Source organism: Emys orbicularis, chromosome 7, assembly GCF_028017835.1.
Source record: "Emys orbicularis isolate rEmyOrb1 chromosome 7, rEmyOrb1.hap1, whole genome shotgun sequence".
NCBI classification, from domain to species: domain Eukaryota; kingdom Metazoa; phylum Chordata; order Testudines; family Emydidae; genus Emys; species Emys orbicularis.
In genome coordinates, this window is record NC_088689.1 from 89,566,915 (window position 1) to 89,581,333 (window position 14,419).

The 14,419-nt window shown below is 43.8% G+C and overlaps 1 protein-coding gene across 3 annotated transcripts in view; it reads right to left on the reverse strand.

Moving 5' to 3' along the window:
- CENPP (centromere protein P) overlaps window positions 1-14,032 on the reverse strand; it is a 362,315-nt gene extending 348,283 nt beyond the window's left edge. Inside the window, exons 1-5 of one of the 3 annotated variants that reach the window (XM_065408728.1) lie at window positions 13,955-14,032; window positions 5,962-6,113; window positions 5,086-5,231; window positions 4,521-4,609; window positions 2,971-3,000 (exon numbers count right to left, since the gene is read on the reverse strand). In XM_065408728.1, the coding sequence (XP_065264800.1) occupies window positions 2,971-3,000; window positions 4,521-4,609; window positions 5,086-5,231; window positions 5,962-6,095 (399 nt within the window). In that variant the 5' untranslated portion in view covers window positions 6,096-6,113; window positions 13,955-14,032. Of the gene's footprint in view, window positions 1-2,970; window positions 3,001-4,520; window positions 4,610-5,085; window positions 5,232-5,961; window positions 6,114-13,905 lie in introns of all 3 variants that reach the window. The other 2 variants (XM_065408729.1, XM_065408730.1) reach the window with 2 other exon arrangements.
- Between the last annotated feature and the right edge of the window lie 387 nt (window positions 14,033-14,419).

The window sequence follows — 14,419 nt, forward strand, 5'->3', positions numbered from 1 at the left end:
TGCTCTATGCTAGCGGATGCTTATATAGCGCCATATTTTTAAAGGCATGAAATATCAGAAACTTAAAACGTATAATGCAAAAGGGAGGGGAAAACAAAGCCAGAAAATTAATCTCTCTCTGCTAGCATTTTAAATTATAATTTTGACACAGGTTTTTGTGTGTTTTTTTTTTCAGGAAATAACGAATCAACAAAACAAATTCACATAAAAATAACAATTTCTCTGATTAAAAAAATGTCATTTAAATTCAATAATCAGCCAGTAAATAGTGAAATACTGCCATCTAATGGCATAGATTTAAAGTGCATAATCAACATGAATTTTTGTTTATTAGAATATTAACCTGAAATTTTATTAGAATATTAACATGAAATTCTGCATCTTCACTTCAATATGTTAACTTCACAATGCATTAAATGAGGTCATGATTCTGTAAAAACAAACTAAGGTGAGTAGACCCTTTGACTTCAGTGAATCTTTTTGCACAAATGATGACTGCTCAGCTGAGTATAGTTTTGTAGGATTCAGTCCTAAATTTAAGTCAATTGGTCTACAATTGTGAGTAAAGTTACATATGTGCTTTGGTGCTTGCAGACTTAGGGTCTCGATTATGGCTCAAGATTTGCTTATATCAGAAGTCTGAAGGGGGAGAACCAAACTGTTTTTGAACTAAGAGGAAAATGTTAGAAAAGTAAAAAATTTCTAATCAGAATATTTTAATTATCTGTAGCTCAAGAACAATTAGATTCACTTTCTTAAATTCTGCAGAAACATTCTCCTTTGTTTTTAGGGTAAACAAGGCAATGCTCAAGCCAAGCCATAGCTTTAGGAGATTAATATAAGGCTTTATAATTGACGCTGATTAGTAATGTCTCTCATTAATATGTAGGGTTCTTGTGTTCCTAAAACATGTTCACATTTTTCTTACATTTACCTTAAGATTTTATATATTATGAGACTTTTCTACCCATTAAGGCAATGAGTCATACCCATTTTTGGAGAGGGCCAAATTCCACATGTAGTTAAACCAGTGTTGCCAATTTTTGTGATTTTGTCATGAGTCTCATGATATTTCATTTCAGAGTGGTAGTCGTGTTAGTCTGTATCAGCAAAAACAACGAGGAGTCCTTGTGGCACCTTAGAGACTAACCAATTCATTTGGGCATAAGCTATCTGATGAAGTGGGTTCTAGCCCATGAAAGCTTATGCCCAAATAAATTTCTTAGTCTCTAAGGTGCCACAAGGACTCCTCGATGATACTTCGTGTTTTTCTTAGAAGTCCAACTCTTGGACTCCTGGGGTTAAATGAAAATCTCCGCTTTCTTTTAAAAAAAGTTAAGCTTACAAGCGTCATGGCTAAGGGGAAAAGCTTAAAAACATAACCCAAGTTCACTCTAAAGATTAAAAAACAAAAAGACAAATAAAGAGAACCCAATTTTTTTTTTTTAAATCATGATTTTGGAGGTCCTGACTCATTTATGAACTCTTGGGGTTGGCACTATAGTCCATATGCTGCTTCATAAATTTAGGCTTACACTCTACCCTAAGTCCACAATCCACTGATATCAATGGAATGATTGATCAAAGATCAAAAGTAGAATACTGCCTTTACATGGCAATTCAACTTTCAGATATTATTCTTTGTTAAACTGCATTCACCATTGTTCAGTGGGAAAATATTTTCAGCCCAGGACCACAGCTATTTCTGTCTTGTAGATCTTTCCTTTTCCTATCCTCCTTTCCCTGTTTCTCTCTATCTTCACTCTTTCTTTTCATGCAACAACTCTAAATTCCTCTGTGTGCTTCATTCTCACCCACCACTTCCCTATCACAGCTGATAGAATGAACAGCAGTTAAATAGTTAATGATGACATGTAAAACATTACTAAGTGTGCGAAGTAATATTCTAATGAAATTAATGGGGGCAAGGAAGATCTTGACTCAAAGCATCATAGTTTCACACTGTCTGCAAACTGAGGACACCACCAGTATGTATCAGTTACACTCACTCAGCACTTGGAAAGTTACTATGAAAGCTAAACACTTACTTATATGTTTTAAATGAAAGCTTTGGCTCTGCAGAATCTGAATATACCATGTTGGTTTCACAAGTGCATCAAATAGACTGAGTATATGATACTACTTCATGTAAGTATACATCTGAAGGACTTTGTAAGAAACCATTTCCTCCCAACCTCATTCTGGCATGTTAATCACTCTTCACCTCACAGATACATCTGAGTGGCTAGTTTTCTCTGTTCTACTTAATAAACTTACATATTTTCTTCCAAGTTGTCAAAACTCAATTCCTTGTAGTTATTTTTGACCAAATCTTTCAAAACTAATTTGTGTCTCTCTTCAAGTAGACTTAAACCATTTTTCTTTTACATATTCATAAGTATGTTTACTGAATAACAATATCTGAGGGTAAGTATATCCTCAGCAAAAAATGAAGACATTGGAGCATCAGCAAAAATACAACAGAAAAAAAACTTGAAAACAATTACCCCTTGTCTAATAACTGATGCTTACAGAAATTAACACACTAAGTTGTGTGTAATAAAAACAATGTATTGAAACAGTATAATTCCCTAAAGAGGACAATATAGTCTTTTTTTCTTGAAGCATGTGCTTATTTCTGATTAATATTAATGGCACTTATATTCCCTGTTTAAGACAGTAACAGACAAAGATATAATATGCCAAAAATTTGGAAAATAAATGTAGAGTCAGAAATGTAATCCGAGAAAGAACCACCTTCTTCTAGATATCATCTAGTTGATATCCTATTTATCACAAGCCATAACAGCACACAGCACCTGCATACTAAACCCAACAACCAAAATTAGAATCAATTATTACAGCCCACAGGAGACTAAACTATTACATGCCACAGGTAGAGAATAGAAGGTGCATCAATGTCCGAGGCCCCTGCAGTGGCAGCAAATTGATTAAGTGAGATATACTCACATAATCCTGGCAATTAACTTGCACTCCAGGCTGCAGAGGAAGAAGAAAAAAAATCACAAGATCACTGCCAATTTGACCAAGAGGAAAATTCCTTCCCGACCCCACATATAGTGATCAGTATATGTAAGATCGATCTATGACAGTCTGATAGTATATCTGTCAAATTAATTTTTCATTAATAACATTTATTGTCATCTTTGGTGTTCATTACAACTTCCATTTTGTAGCAGGAACGGATTATGTCTGGGAAGCTGACATAGGGCCATCAAGGGACTATCAACATTAAGGGCTTGTCTACACTGGCAATTTACAGCGCTGCAACTTTCTGGCTCAGGGGTGTGAAAAAACACCCCCCGAGCGCAGCAAGTTGCAGTGCTGTAAAGCGCCAATGTAGACAATGCACCATCACTGGGAGCCATCCTCCCAGCGCTGGTAGCTATGCCCCTCGTGGCGCCGCGACCACAGAAGGCAGCGCTTTAACGTTGTCAGTGTGGACTATCCCTAAGTAGCTCCACTCTGGAAGAGCAATTGGGTTGCTTTCAGTAGAATCGTTGACTTTTAACAAGACTCTGCCCAGCAGCCAACAGGAAGGTTGGAGCAAGGAATATTCTCAGCCGGAGGACAGAAACAGAAAAGGTGTCAGAGACTGCTTTTAAAACGGACATGCTCTCCAAGCAAGCAAACCATCCCATTAATACAAACAGACATCACAACTGGAGGAGTGGAGGCAGGAGAGGCTTTGTCTACCTCCAACGACACTGATCAAACTCAAGGACTCTCAGGAGTGGTAAGGACTCTAAGGGCAGGATTGCATTCAGGCATCTATTGCTTTGCATAGATCTGTAACTCTTTTATGCTAAGGGCATGTCCACATGAGGACACTCAGGAAAATTAAGGCGAATCACCTAAAAGGTATGAAATCAATGTGCATAAAATAAACGTATCCACCACTACCACCCATGCACACACACCCCTGTTGATGGTTTCATTAAGGAGTAAAGTGGAATTAGTTTGCTGTAACTTAATCCAGTTTAAATCTGAATGTCCCTGGACAGGCAGAGCACTAATAGTAAAATGTGTATTTTAAGTAGTTTCTTTGCAGAGCCTGTTTTCTTTGCTTGAACAACCATGTGGTCCCTGACAAAGAAACTGTAAACCAGAGCAACCACAGCAAGGTGGAACTCTGGAAGAATGTGCAAAGTGGCTGAAGAAGTTAGGAAGGTCTCAACATTAATTTTGGGTCCTATCACAGTTGGACTGCAGAGACTCTCATCCCAGTAAGGGTGCCAGACAAGAGGCCTAACCAGGAGAATGTCTTAGGAGACCTTCAAATGGAAGCAGTGACTAGACTCTGCAGATCCAGCTGGATTTGATGCATATAGGATTCAAAGGTGGACCCAATTATAACAGATCAGTGGCTGTCCACCAGGGGGACTCAGCCAGGACTGTGACAGTAACTATTCCAAAAGTTCAGTTTTTCTTCTATCATGACAAATCCAAATAATTATGGATGTGTACTTTTCCCCCCAATAGAAATATCTCGTCATTACCTGTATTTCTAGAAGTTGAAATTCCATCTGAAAAGGCAGTGAATAGCAATTTCCTGATAATCTGTGCTTCTGTATAGTTTTGTTTCCAGCTATAATGAAAGTAGGTTAAAATATTTTAGATTTCTGATCACGTTCAATAATTATTCTGTCTCCCCATTAACAAAAACAATATTAAGCTATAAATTTGAAGAGTGGGCAATGTATGTTGTACACAATATAAATCATGCATTTAACCATGTAAATGAAAAACTTTCCTACCAAACTGATTAGAAGTTCAAATTAGATCTTCAGTGTATCTCCAGCCATATATATATATATATATATATATAGGCAACATTCTGTCTTCTGTTATAACCTTGTAATGCCATTGAGTGTAAAACCAAGAATCATTTGGCAGTATGTATAACATCACAGAATTCCATTTACCAGCAATTACTGTGCTAGTGTTTTATCATTTCAGAGCACAAGCTTTTCTGCAAATGTTGAATGCTGAACTATAATCTGCAACTGCAAACTGTGACAAAATGCTTGCAATAATGTTACTAATAGGCACACAAATGCTTACTTTTTTCCACTGTTTCCTTGGAGTAATTTGTGAACCAAATGCCAGTAAATTTCATTAAAAAAGAGAGGTCAGATTCTAAACAATCAAGTTCAGCTTTCAGATCTGGTGCAGATTCATGTTGTTTAGATTCTCCTTGGAGTGATTTTCTAGAATTGAAAAGATCCATTAGCAATCACCAGGGCACAGAGAAAGCTTTTAAAAAGAGTTGCTCTAACATGTAGACATGTGAAGGTGGTTCAGAAATGTATTATGATTTCAGTTATACTTTGAATTCAGTGGCACTACTCATGTAAGTTCTATTCCATGTAAATACTTTATGTTCCCTGCCATATACCAACAGGCTAGTGGTTATGGAAAGCACTCACATTGCCACAGGAGCATTCAGTAAAATGAGTTTTGGCAGCTTATCTGCATTTTTCCAGTTATGATAATCAAAACAACCCCTTTTGCTTCGTGAAGATTATTTTACTTTGTAATTATAGATTTAAATCAGAGTCAAAGAATTAGCAACTTGTCAGGATCCCAAAAGCCACATCAAATTTGATATAGCAAATCACTGTTATCCTCATTTTTAATATAGAGGTGCAGCATGCAACAGAGAGAAGGCAACAGAGCAGTGCATGATAGAATCTGTGACCTCCACAGGTTGTACCTCGTATTAAAGGGGGCAGCCACAGGTCACATTGTAAACTTCTGAAGGCTACACTTTAGCCACCTCTAAAATACAAAGTGCGTTTCTCAATACTTCTGATTCTTTTATTGCTAAAATGTTTACTTTATGAAACAACATTAATGGGAGTGGACATTTAAACCTAAAGAACAATGCTGAACATACATTCATAAACCAAGATTAATCTGAACATATAAAATGCATACATTGATATTTGTATCTCTTCATCAGTATAAAATGTAGATTCTTGTTTGTTTTCAAACTTTTGAGTTAACAGTTCAATTTCTTCTTCCAAAGAATGAATTTCATCTTCATAAACTTGATAAATGTCACTCTCCATTTCTCAGATTCAATGTTACTAAAATGAAATAAAATTTTGTAAATAAGTATATTCATTTTAACACTATTAATGTTTGATCCTATTTATTGATTCAAAAACTATGAAAATATATAGCACAACAATATTAAAGTTTCTCTCTTCCCTTTCTAAAAATTACATGATTCAGCTCACACAGCTTACCAATTCTGAAATCTAAATATTTTAGATCCTAGTGTTTTTGACTAAGAAATACATATTTGGCAAACTTTAATGGTAAACTAGCTACAGAATAATATTAAAATCAAAGGAATTGTAGACACTGAGCCATACAGTCCCCTCTATGAGGTTTAGAGGAAAGCAAATGGCTTGAGTCTTGCACAACTGAAATCAGTGGGAGTTTTGCCATTGACTTCAACAGGCACAGGATCAGGCCCATACTGAAGTGGAAAATCTATCGTTCTATCAGAAATGGGAACAAACTGATTCCCCTAAGACTCCACAGAAACCCCTCTTAGGCCTGGTCTACACTAGGAGTTTATATCGAATTTAGCGCCGTTACATCGAATTAACCCCGCACCCGTCCACACCACGAAGCTATTTAGTTCGACATAGAGCTCTCTTAAATTCGACTTCTGTACTCCTCGAAAACGAGAGGAGTAGCGCTAAATTCGAAATGGCAATATCGAATTAGGCTAGGTGTGGATGGAAATCGACGGTAATAGCTCCGGGAGCTATCCCACAGTGCACCACTCTGTTGACGCTCTGGACAGCACTTCGAGCTCGGATGCTCTGACCAGCCACACAGGAAAAGCCCCGGGAAAATTTGAATTCCTTTTCCTGTCTGGCCAGTTTGAATCTCATTTTCTGTTTGGACAGCGTGGAGAGCTCAGCAGCACTGGCAACGATGCAGAGCTCTCCAGCAGAGATGGCCGTGCAATCTAATAGAAAGAGGGCCCCAGCATGGACTGATCGGGAAGTCTTGGATCTCATCGCTGTGTGGGGCGATGAGTCCGTGCTTTCAGAGCTGCGCTCCAAAAGAAGGAATGCAAAGATCTACGAGAAGATCTCTAAAGCCATGGCAGAGAGAGGATACAGCCGGGATGCAACGCAGTGCCGCGTGAAAATCAAGGAGCTGAGACAAGGCTACCAAAAAACCAAAGAGGCAAACCGGCGCTCCGGATCCCAGCCCCACACATCACGTTTCTACGAGGCACTGCATTCCATCCTAGGTGCGGCCGCCACCACTACCCCACCACTGACCGTGGACTCCGAGGATGGGATATTGTCCACGGCCGGTTCCTCGTCGGAAATGTTAGGTGACGGGGAAGATAAGGAAGGAGATGAGGAGGACGAGGCAGTCGACAGCGCTTGCACCGCTGATTTCCCCGACAGCCAGGAGCTCTTCATCACCCTTACCGAGATCCCCTACCAACCGTCCACAGCCGTTACCCCGGACACCGAATCAGGGGAAGGATCAAGCAGTGAGTGCTTTAAACATCTCAACATTTCATTTAAACATAACTGGAATATTTATATTGTTAAGAATGGGCTTTTCAGTCACTCATTTAAACATAGAAACTTTTATTTATAACAAAACAGGAATATTAACTATATTAGTAATTTGTTGTTCATGATTTAGTTGGCTTAGTCAACTATTTAGTCCTAACTATGTATAGAAAATCAAATAATGTCCGGATATTCATGATTAGGCCACCACAGGACGCTCCACTCTGTAGTCCCTTATGCTGCACTTAAATGAAAAGACGGTCAATGTGCCCGGGAATGGACAGAGTCTCCTCCTGGGATAGCTCGGCATAGCTTGAGGTACCGCTCAAGCATGCGCATGAGGTTCCGCGGCAGGGCGATCTTGTTCGGTCCCCCGTGGTAACACACGTTCCCACGCCATGAGTCCATCAGGTAGTCCGGGATCATTGCACGGCACAGCATGGCGGCATACGGCCCTGGCCTCTGCATGGTCTCACGAAGCATCCTTCCCCTCTCGGTCTCCGAGATCCTCATCAGTGTAATATCACACATGACGCCCTGCTTTAAATTAGGGAGGGGAATGTTAGTATTGGGACTGCTTTACAGCCACGCGGTGGAGGCGGCAGAGGGGCAGCATACAGGGAGCTTTCCCGGGGACAGCCGCGAGGTGGTGGGACAGGGGCAGAGCTCATGCTTCCCTGATTGCTGCCAGCAGAGAGTGGCCTTGCATTCAGTGCGAAAGGAGCCCAGTGCTACTATTACATTTTTAAGCTGCAACAAGTCTACGGCTTACCATGTTTTCCTGCAACAGAAGTAGAGGTGTCCTGCAACGCTTCTCTGATCGCAACTGCAGGACCCCAGGCAGTCAAGGCGAGGGCCGAAAATTCGACCTTGTCCTGAGTGCGCATGTGAAAGGTCCAGTGCATGGTGTTGTTCACAGAGAAAGACTATGTTCTTTGTTAGCAACTTCATTTATCTGTCTCAGGAATTTACTCCCTTTTTTCCATTCCCACAGACACATCTGCGACTGTCTCCCAACCCAGCCTGGCATCACACTCCCAGAGGCTAGCGCAGATTAGGAGAAGGAAGAGAAAGACGCGTGAAGACATGTTTTATGAACTTATGGAGTGCTCACGAGAGCAGGCAGCCCAGACGACACAGTGGAGGGAGAACTTGTCACAAATGCACAGAGCAGTCATGGAACGGGAGGAGAGGTGGCGCCAGGAGGACCAGCAGGCTACTCAAACCCTGCTTGGACTAATGAGGGAGCAAACGGAGACGCTCCGGCGCCTAGTGGATGTTCTGCAAGACCGGAGGCAGGAGGACAGAGCCCTGCTGCTGTCTATCTCTAACCGCCCTCCCCCGCCACCAAGTCCCACACCCCCCTCACCAAAAGTCCAAAGAAGGAGGGGCGGCAAGGGCCGTTAAAACTTTCAGTCGGCCACTGCACACTGCTGCAGCAATGGAAGGCTCTCGTTCCAAAGTTTGAAAAGTCCTTTCCTACCCATCTCACAATAGCCCACGTCCAAGTTTCCTCCCCCCCCTTTTCATGTGCGGTTCCTAATAAAACATGTTTCTGTTAAGTACTGTTTCCGAGAGTGTCTTTTAGAGGGGATTCTGTCTGAAGGGGGGGGAAGGGGTTTGTTACTTGGACAGGACAGTCACCTGTAGCAGGCTACAGAGGCGGGGGCAGGTCCAGCATCAGGACACATACACAGTACAGTCACCAGTTACCCTGGTCAGTCTGGGAGGCGGTTTTCATGTTCTGGGGTGCGAGGGGGTTGATCTGTGACTTTGTGGCGGGGGAGGGCAGTTAGAGATCTTATGCCGCGATCCTTATCCTGGATCACAGAGCCACGCAGCAGGGGATCTGTTACCCTCCGCCCCCTGCCAGAAAGTCACTTGGCTGACACATACATGCAGTCCCGCCCAGGACTGCTGGCAGGCTGCGTTGAAACAACCAATCCAGCACTGCGGAGCCTGTCATTCCCGGAGTTTAGAAGCATCATTTGCATCAAAACACTAAACACGTCCCCCGCCACAGTCTGCGTCCCCGGTTTAAAACATTCCCGCGAAAACAGTAAGAAAGAGAACCTTGTTCATTAACAAAACGGAACAGATTTTATTTGTTGGGAAGGTGGGGAAGGGGGTATGTAACTTGGAAGGATAGTCAACAGTAACTGGGTAAAGAAACGGGGGCAGGTTCAGCATCTGTGTCCACAAAGTAAACAGTCACTGGAGACCCTGCTCAGTCAGGAACCTGGCTTTCAAAGCCTCCCTGATGCACAGCGCGTCCCGCTGGGATCTTCTAATCGCCCGGCTGTCTGGCTGGACGTAATCAGAAGCCAGGCTATTTGCCTCAAGCTCCCACCCCGCCATAAAGGTCTCCCCCTTGCTCTCACACAAATTGTGGAGCACACAGCAAGCAGCTATCACAATGGGGATATTGGTCTCGCTGAGATCACAGCGAGTGAGTAGGCTTCTCCATCTCCCCTTGAGACGGCCAAAAGCACACTCCACCACCATTCTGCACTTGCTCAGCCGGTAGTTGAATAGTTCTTTCCCTGAGTCCAGTGCGCCAGTGTAGGGCTTCATGAGCCAGGGCATTAGCGGGTATGCAGGGTCCCCGAGGATGACTGTAGGCATCTCCACATCCCCAACAGTTACTTTGTGGTCCGGGAAGTAAAGACCTTCCTGCAGCCGTCTAAACAGACCAGAGTTCCTGAACACCCTAGCGTCATGAACCTTGCCAGGCCATCCAACATAGATATTGGTAAAACGTCCCCGATGGTCCACCAGTGCTTGCAGCACCATGGAAAAGTAGCCCTTTCGGTTGATGTACTGGCTGGCCTGGTGGTCCGGTGCCAGGATAGGGATGTGAGTCCCATCTATAGCCCCACCGCAGCTTGGGAATCCCATCTCGGCAAAGCCATCTCTGATGAGCTCCACGTTTCCCAGGGTCACTACCTTAGATAGCAGTAGCTTGACGATTGCCCTGGCTACTTGCATAACAGCAACCCCCACGGTAGACTTGCCCACACCAAAGTGGTTAGCGACGGACCGGTAGCTGTCTGGCGTTGCGAGCTTCCAGAGGGCTATGGCCACTCGCTTCTGGACAGTCAGGGCTGCCCGCATCCGGGTGTCCTTTCGCTTCAGGGCAGGGGACAGCAACTCACACAGTTCGAGGAAAGTCCCCTTCCGCATGCGAAAGTTGCGCAGCCACTGGGATTCATCCCAGACCTGCAGCACTATGCGGTCCCACCAGTCCGTGCTTGTTTCACGGGCCCAGAATCGCCGTTCAACAGTATCAACAAGACCCAGTGACAGCGAGATGTCCTGGGCGCTGGGTCTCATGTTCTCAGAGAGGTCGGAGCTAGTGTCCAACTTCATGCCGTCACGGTGGTGCCGTAGCCTCCTCTCATGATTGATCTGCAGCTGCCTCTGGTACAGGTGGAGGAGAAGCTGCGAAGCGTTGAGAACTGCCACAACTGCAGCGATGGTCGCAGCGGGATCCATGCTCGCACTGCTGTGGCGTCCGCGCTGTCAGTAATCAGAAAAGCGCGCGAACTGATTTCCCGCCGGCGCTTTCAGGGAGGGAGGGAGGGAGGTTGTGAGTGACGGACGGGTGACGACAGGCGCCCAAAAGCACCCTCGACACTTTTTTACCCAGAAGGCATTTGGGGCTCGACCCAGAATTCCAATGGGCAGCGGGGACTGCGGGAACTGTGGGATAGCTGCCCACAGTGCACCGCTTCCAATGTCGACGCTTGCCCCGTTAGTGTGGACTCACAAAGTCTCACAAAGTCGAATTACTGTCCTTAGTGTGGACACACACGTTCGACTTAGTAATATCGATTCCACATAGTCGAATTAACTAAAATCGAAGTACTCTCGTAGTGTAGACATACCCTTAGAATCACTCTAAGATTGGGGATTGGAACATTCTGCGATTAGGGACACATCAAAGCATAATGTCTGCTCCTTCTAGGCTGCATGCTGTCATTAGGTGTTTGTTTTATAAGCAAAAAAAAAACAACAACAGATGGTAGTTAATCCTGCTGAAAGCATAATAAATTCACATACAACAGCTTCCAACTCCTATGCCACCTTATGAGTTGGGCTAACACAGAGTAACAAGGGAGTGGAGGAGATGACAACCTGATGAGGGTTCTAACTTTGTGTGTTCTTTCCCCATACAGAATTTTTCGTGAAAGGGGATAATAAAACCTAATGCAACAAATACACAACCCTGTAGGAAATAATTGGTAATTCCCTATGACCCTTTTAATTTCCACTGAATTTAATACTGGTCTCATTTAAATACACAGATTTCATGGTAGTTTCCAAGTCCAGGGGTGTAATCCTGGGTCTACTGAAGTCAACTGAAGTTTTGTGATTGACTTCAACAGATCCAAGATTTCACCCAGAAGGAGGGGAAGGGAGTGGGGGTTAAGCACAGTAAGCTGCTATACTGTGGCAAAATATTTCAATCAGCAGTAGGACCTGATAGGAGACCTAAATCAAATATGGCAACAATGTTGAGATTTCAACAGTTCACAGCTCTAAGTAGTCTCTGAACTGAAGAAACTACTTCAGTATTGGACTCTTATGATAAATTGTCCATCAAATCAGCAGTTGGCAACAAAGATACAATGGAAGTGTCCATATACAAAAGCAATTTCAGTTTCTGGAAAACTAAAGATTTTGTCAGCTTCTTACACACCAAATTCAGGATTTATAAATTTGAAAGATGGTTGTAGAGATTACAAAACTCAATATGGATAAAAATTGTGAATTTTATTCTTATTGGAATTTTTAATTGTTTTATCTCAATTGTGTTCTTTCAAACCTAGTCCTTTGTTGTTTACATATGTTCCTGTTTGTACTGAATCCATATTAATAGCGCTGTTTACCAACAGTTTGTTTCCTATACACAGCACAACACTCTCTAAACCAAAACATTTGTGTTGCCTGCCAACCTGTGTTTGCTTCTCATATGGGCTGCAAGGTCACCAGAAGTAACACACACAGTAGGTGAATTAATTCTGATGTTAATGTAGTTACACACCAGAAATAAACTGGGCACATCATGCTTGAAAATACAACAAAACAGTTTAATGTTTACATTTTCCAGAAACAGATGTGTATGTTCTCTGCTTATGTTTAAATGACAAAGATTTTCTTTATCAGTGTACAGCACACAATGTATTTCAGATATAAGTATGCACTTTTGAGACTATGCGATCACGTCTCTTTAAAACAAAAGACTCAAAATGAGAATAAAACACAATGTACATGTTTATTCTAAGAAAAGTAACCACAATTAGTTTTTAAATGCCCAAGTTTCCAAATCATTATCAGCATGTATGTTTATTAAGTCTAAATATTTGTCTTTCATGTACCATCTGATACAAATTCCTGAAGTTGAGGGTTTGCTCTCCAACACCTACACTGTCCTCCCTGCACGATTTCAAGGGGTGTGATCACAGAATGACCTACCACTCAAAATTTTGCAGGAAATAGGATAACTGATTTTCAAGTGTTTTACTCTAAACGATTTGTAATGTTTAAGTCTAAAAACACTGCTCCTAGAATACACAGCACCCAGACAGGCCAGGGCTGGTCATTTTCCTTTTTGATGTTAATCTATTATATATTCAGATAACTATCAGATATGCACAGATCATCAAAGGTAGGAATCTCTTATCTTATAAACCCAAAAGAAAATATATAAGTGCCTAGCTCCCAGCCTTGGGAGCCAAAACCACAAATGGCTGGGGGTGGGGAGGCTACAGGCCCCAGTGTCTCAGGGAAATCCCACAGACATTTTGCGTGGGTTGCTTGTTTTCAGGGGGACAGACCGATGTCCAAAGGGAAGAAACAGAGCCAGCTCCCTCCAGCAACAGACTCTTCTCCGAACACTGCGCTTGGCTCCTGATAGTGGGACAGAGAAGGGTTCAGGTCTGTCCCCTGCTGATCAGACTCTGCTTCCCCCTCAGGCACCAGGCACCCTATGTGACCAGGAGGGAGGAGGCACGCCCTCCCCAACTGTAAGATTCCTCATTGTGTGAGGGAGGAACCGACTATTAAATACCCTGTGATCCAGTGGTTAATTTGTGTCAGGACTGGCCTGGGCAGAGCCCCCAGCACCTCTGGGCTTGGCCGTTCATAGCCCCAGCACCTCAGGGCTTGCTGCATATAAAAAAATTGCTTGAGCTCCAGACACCTAATTGCTGCAGCCCCAGCGCCTCTTTCGCTACAAATGCGCCCCCGCAGCCCCAGTTCAACAAACCTTCCCCCCATGCCAGCCTCCGCGGGAGGACAGAGGGGACGACGCGACTCCTACCGGCAAGGAGCGTGATAACAATACCACAGGGGGCCGAGCCCAGCCTCACCTGCTACCCCGTCCCCTGAGGCCGCGGTAAGCTCGGAACCCGCGCGGCCTCCGCTCTGGAGCCGGCGCTTCGAACCGCCCGCCCAAACGAACGTCCGCTGCGCTGCGGGCGATACCACCGGGCCGCCGGAGCAGCGCACGGCACCTTTCCCAGGCCACACGCACACAGCCGGTCAGGGCGCCAGTCACACGCCCGACTCGTCTCTAACTCCGAGCCTCCGGGCAACGAGACCCGGCCTTTGTTTGTTTGTTTGTTTGTTTTCCGGGCGCTGCCCTGAGTGATACCCCCGCGTTCTGGTCCCTGTGGGTGAGCCCGAGCACAGTCTGCGCAAGCCAGAGCTGTGTGCCAACTATACCCGGTCGGCCAGAAACAGTGAGCCCCTGGCGGCTGCCGTATGCGAATGGAGCTTTGACGGAAGTAGTGGGGGCTATAGGCTCTAGGAACCTTGTTTTCCAGTGTGTCCCG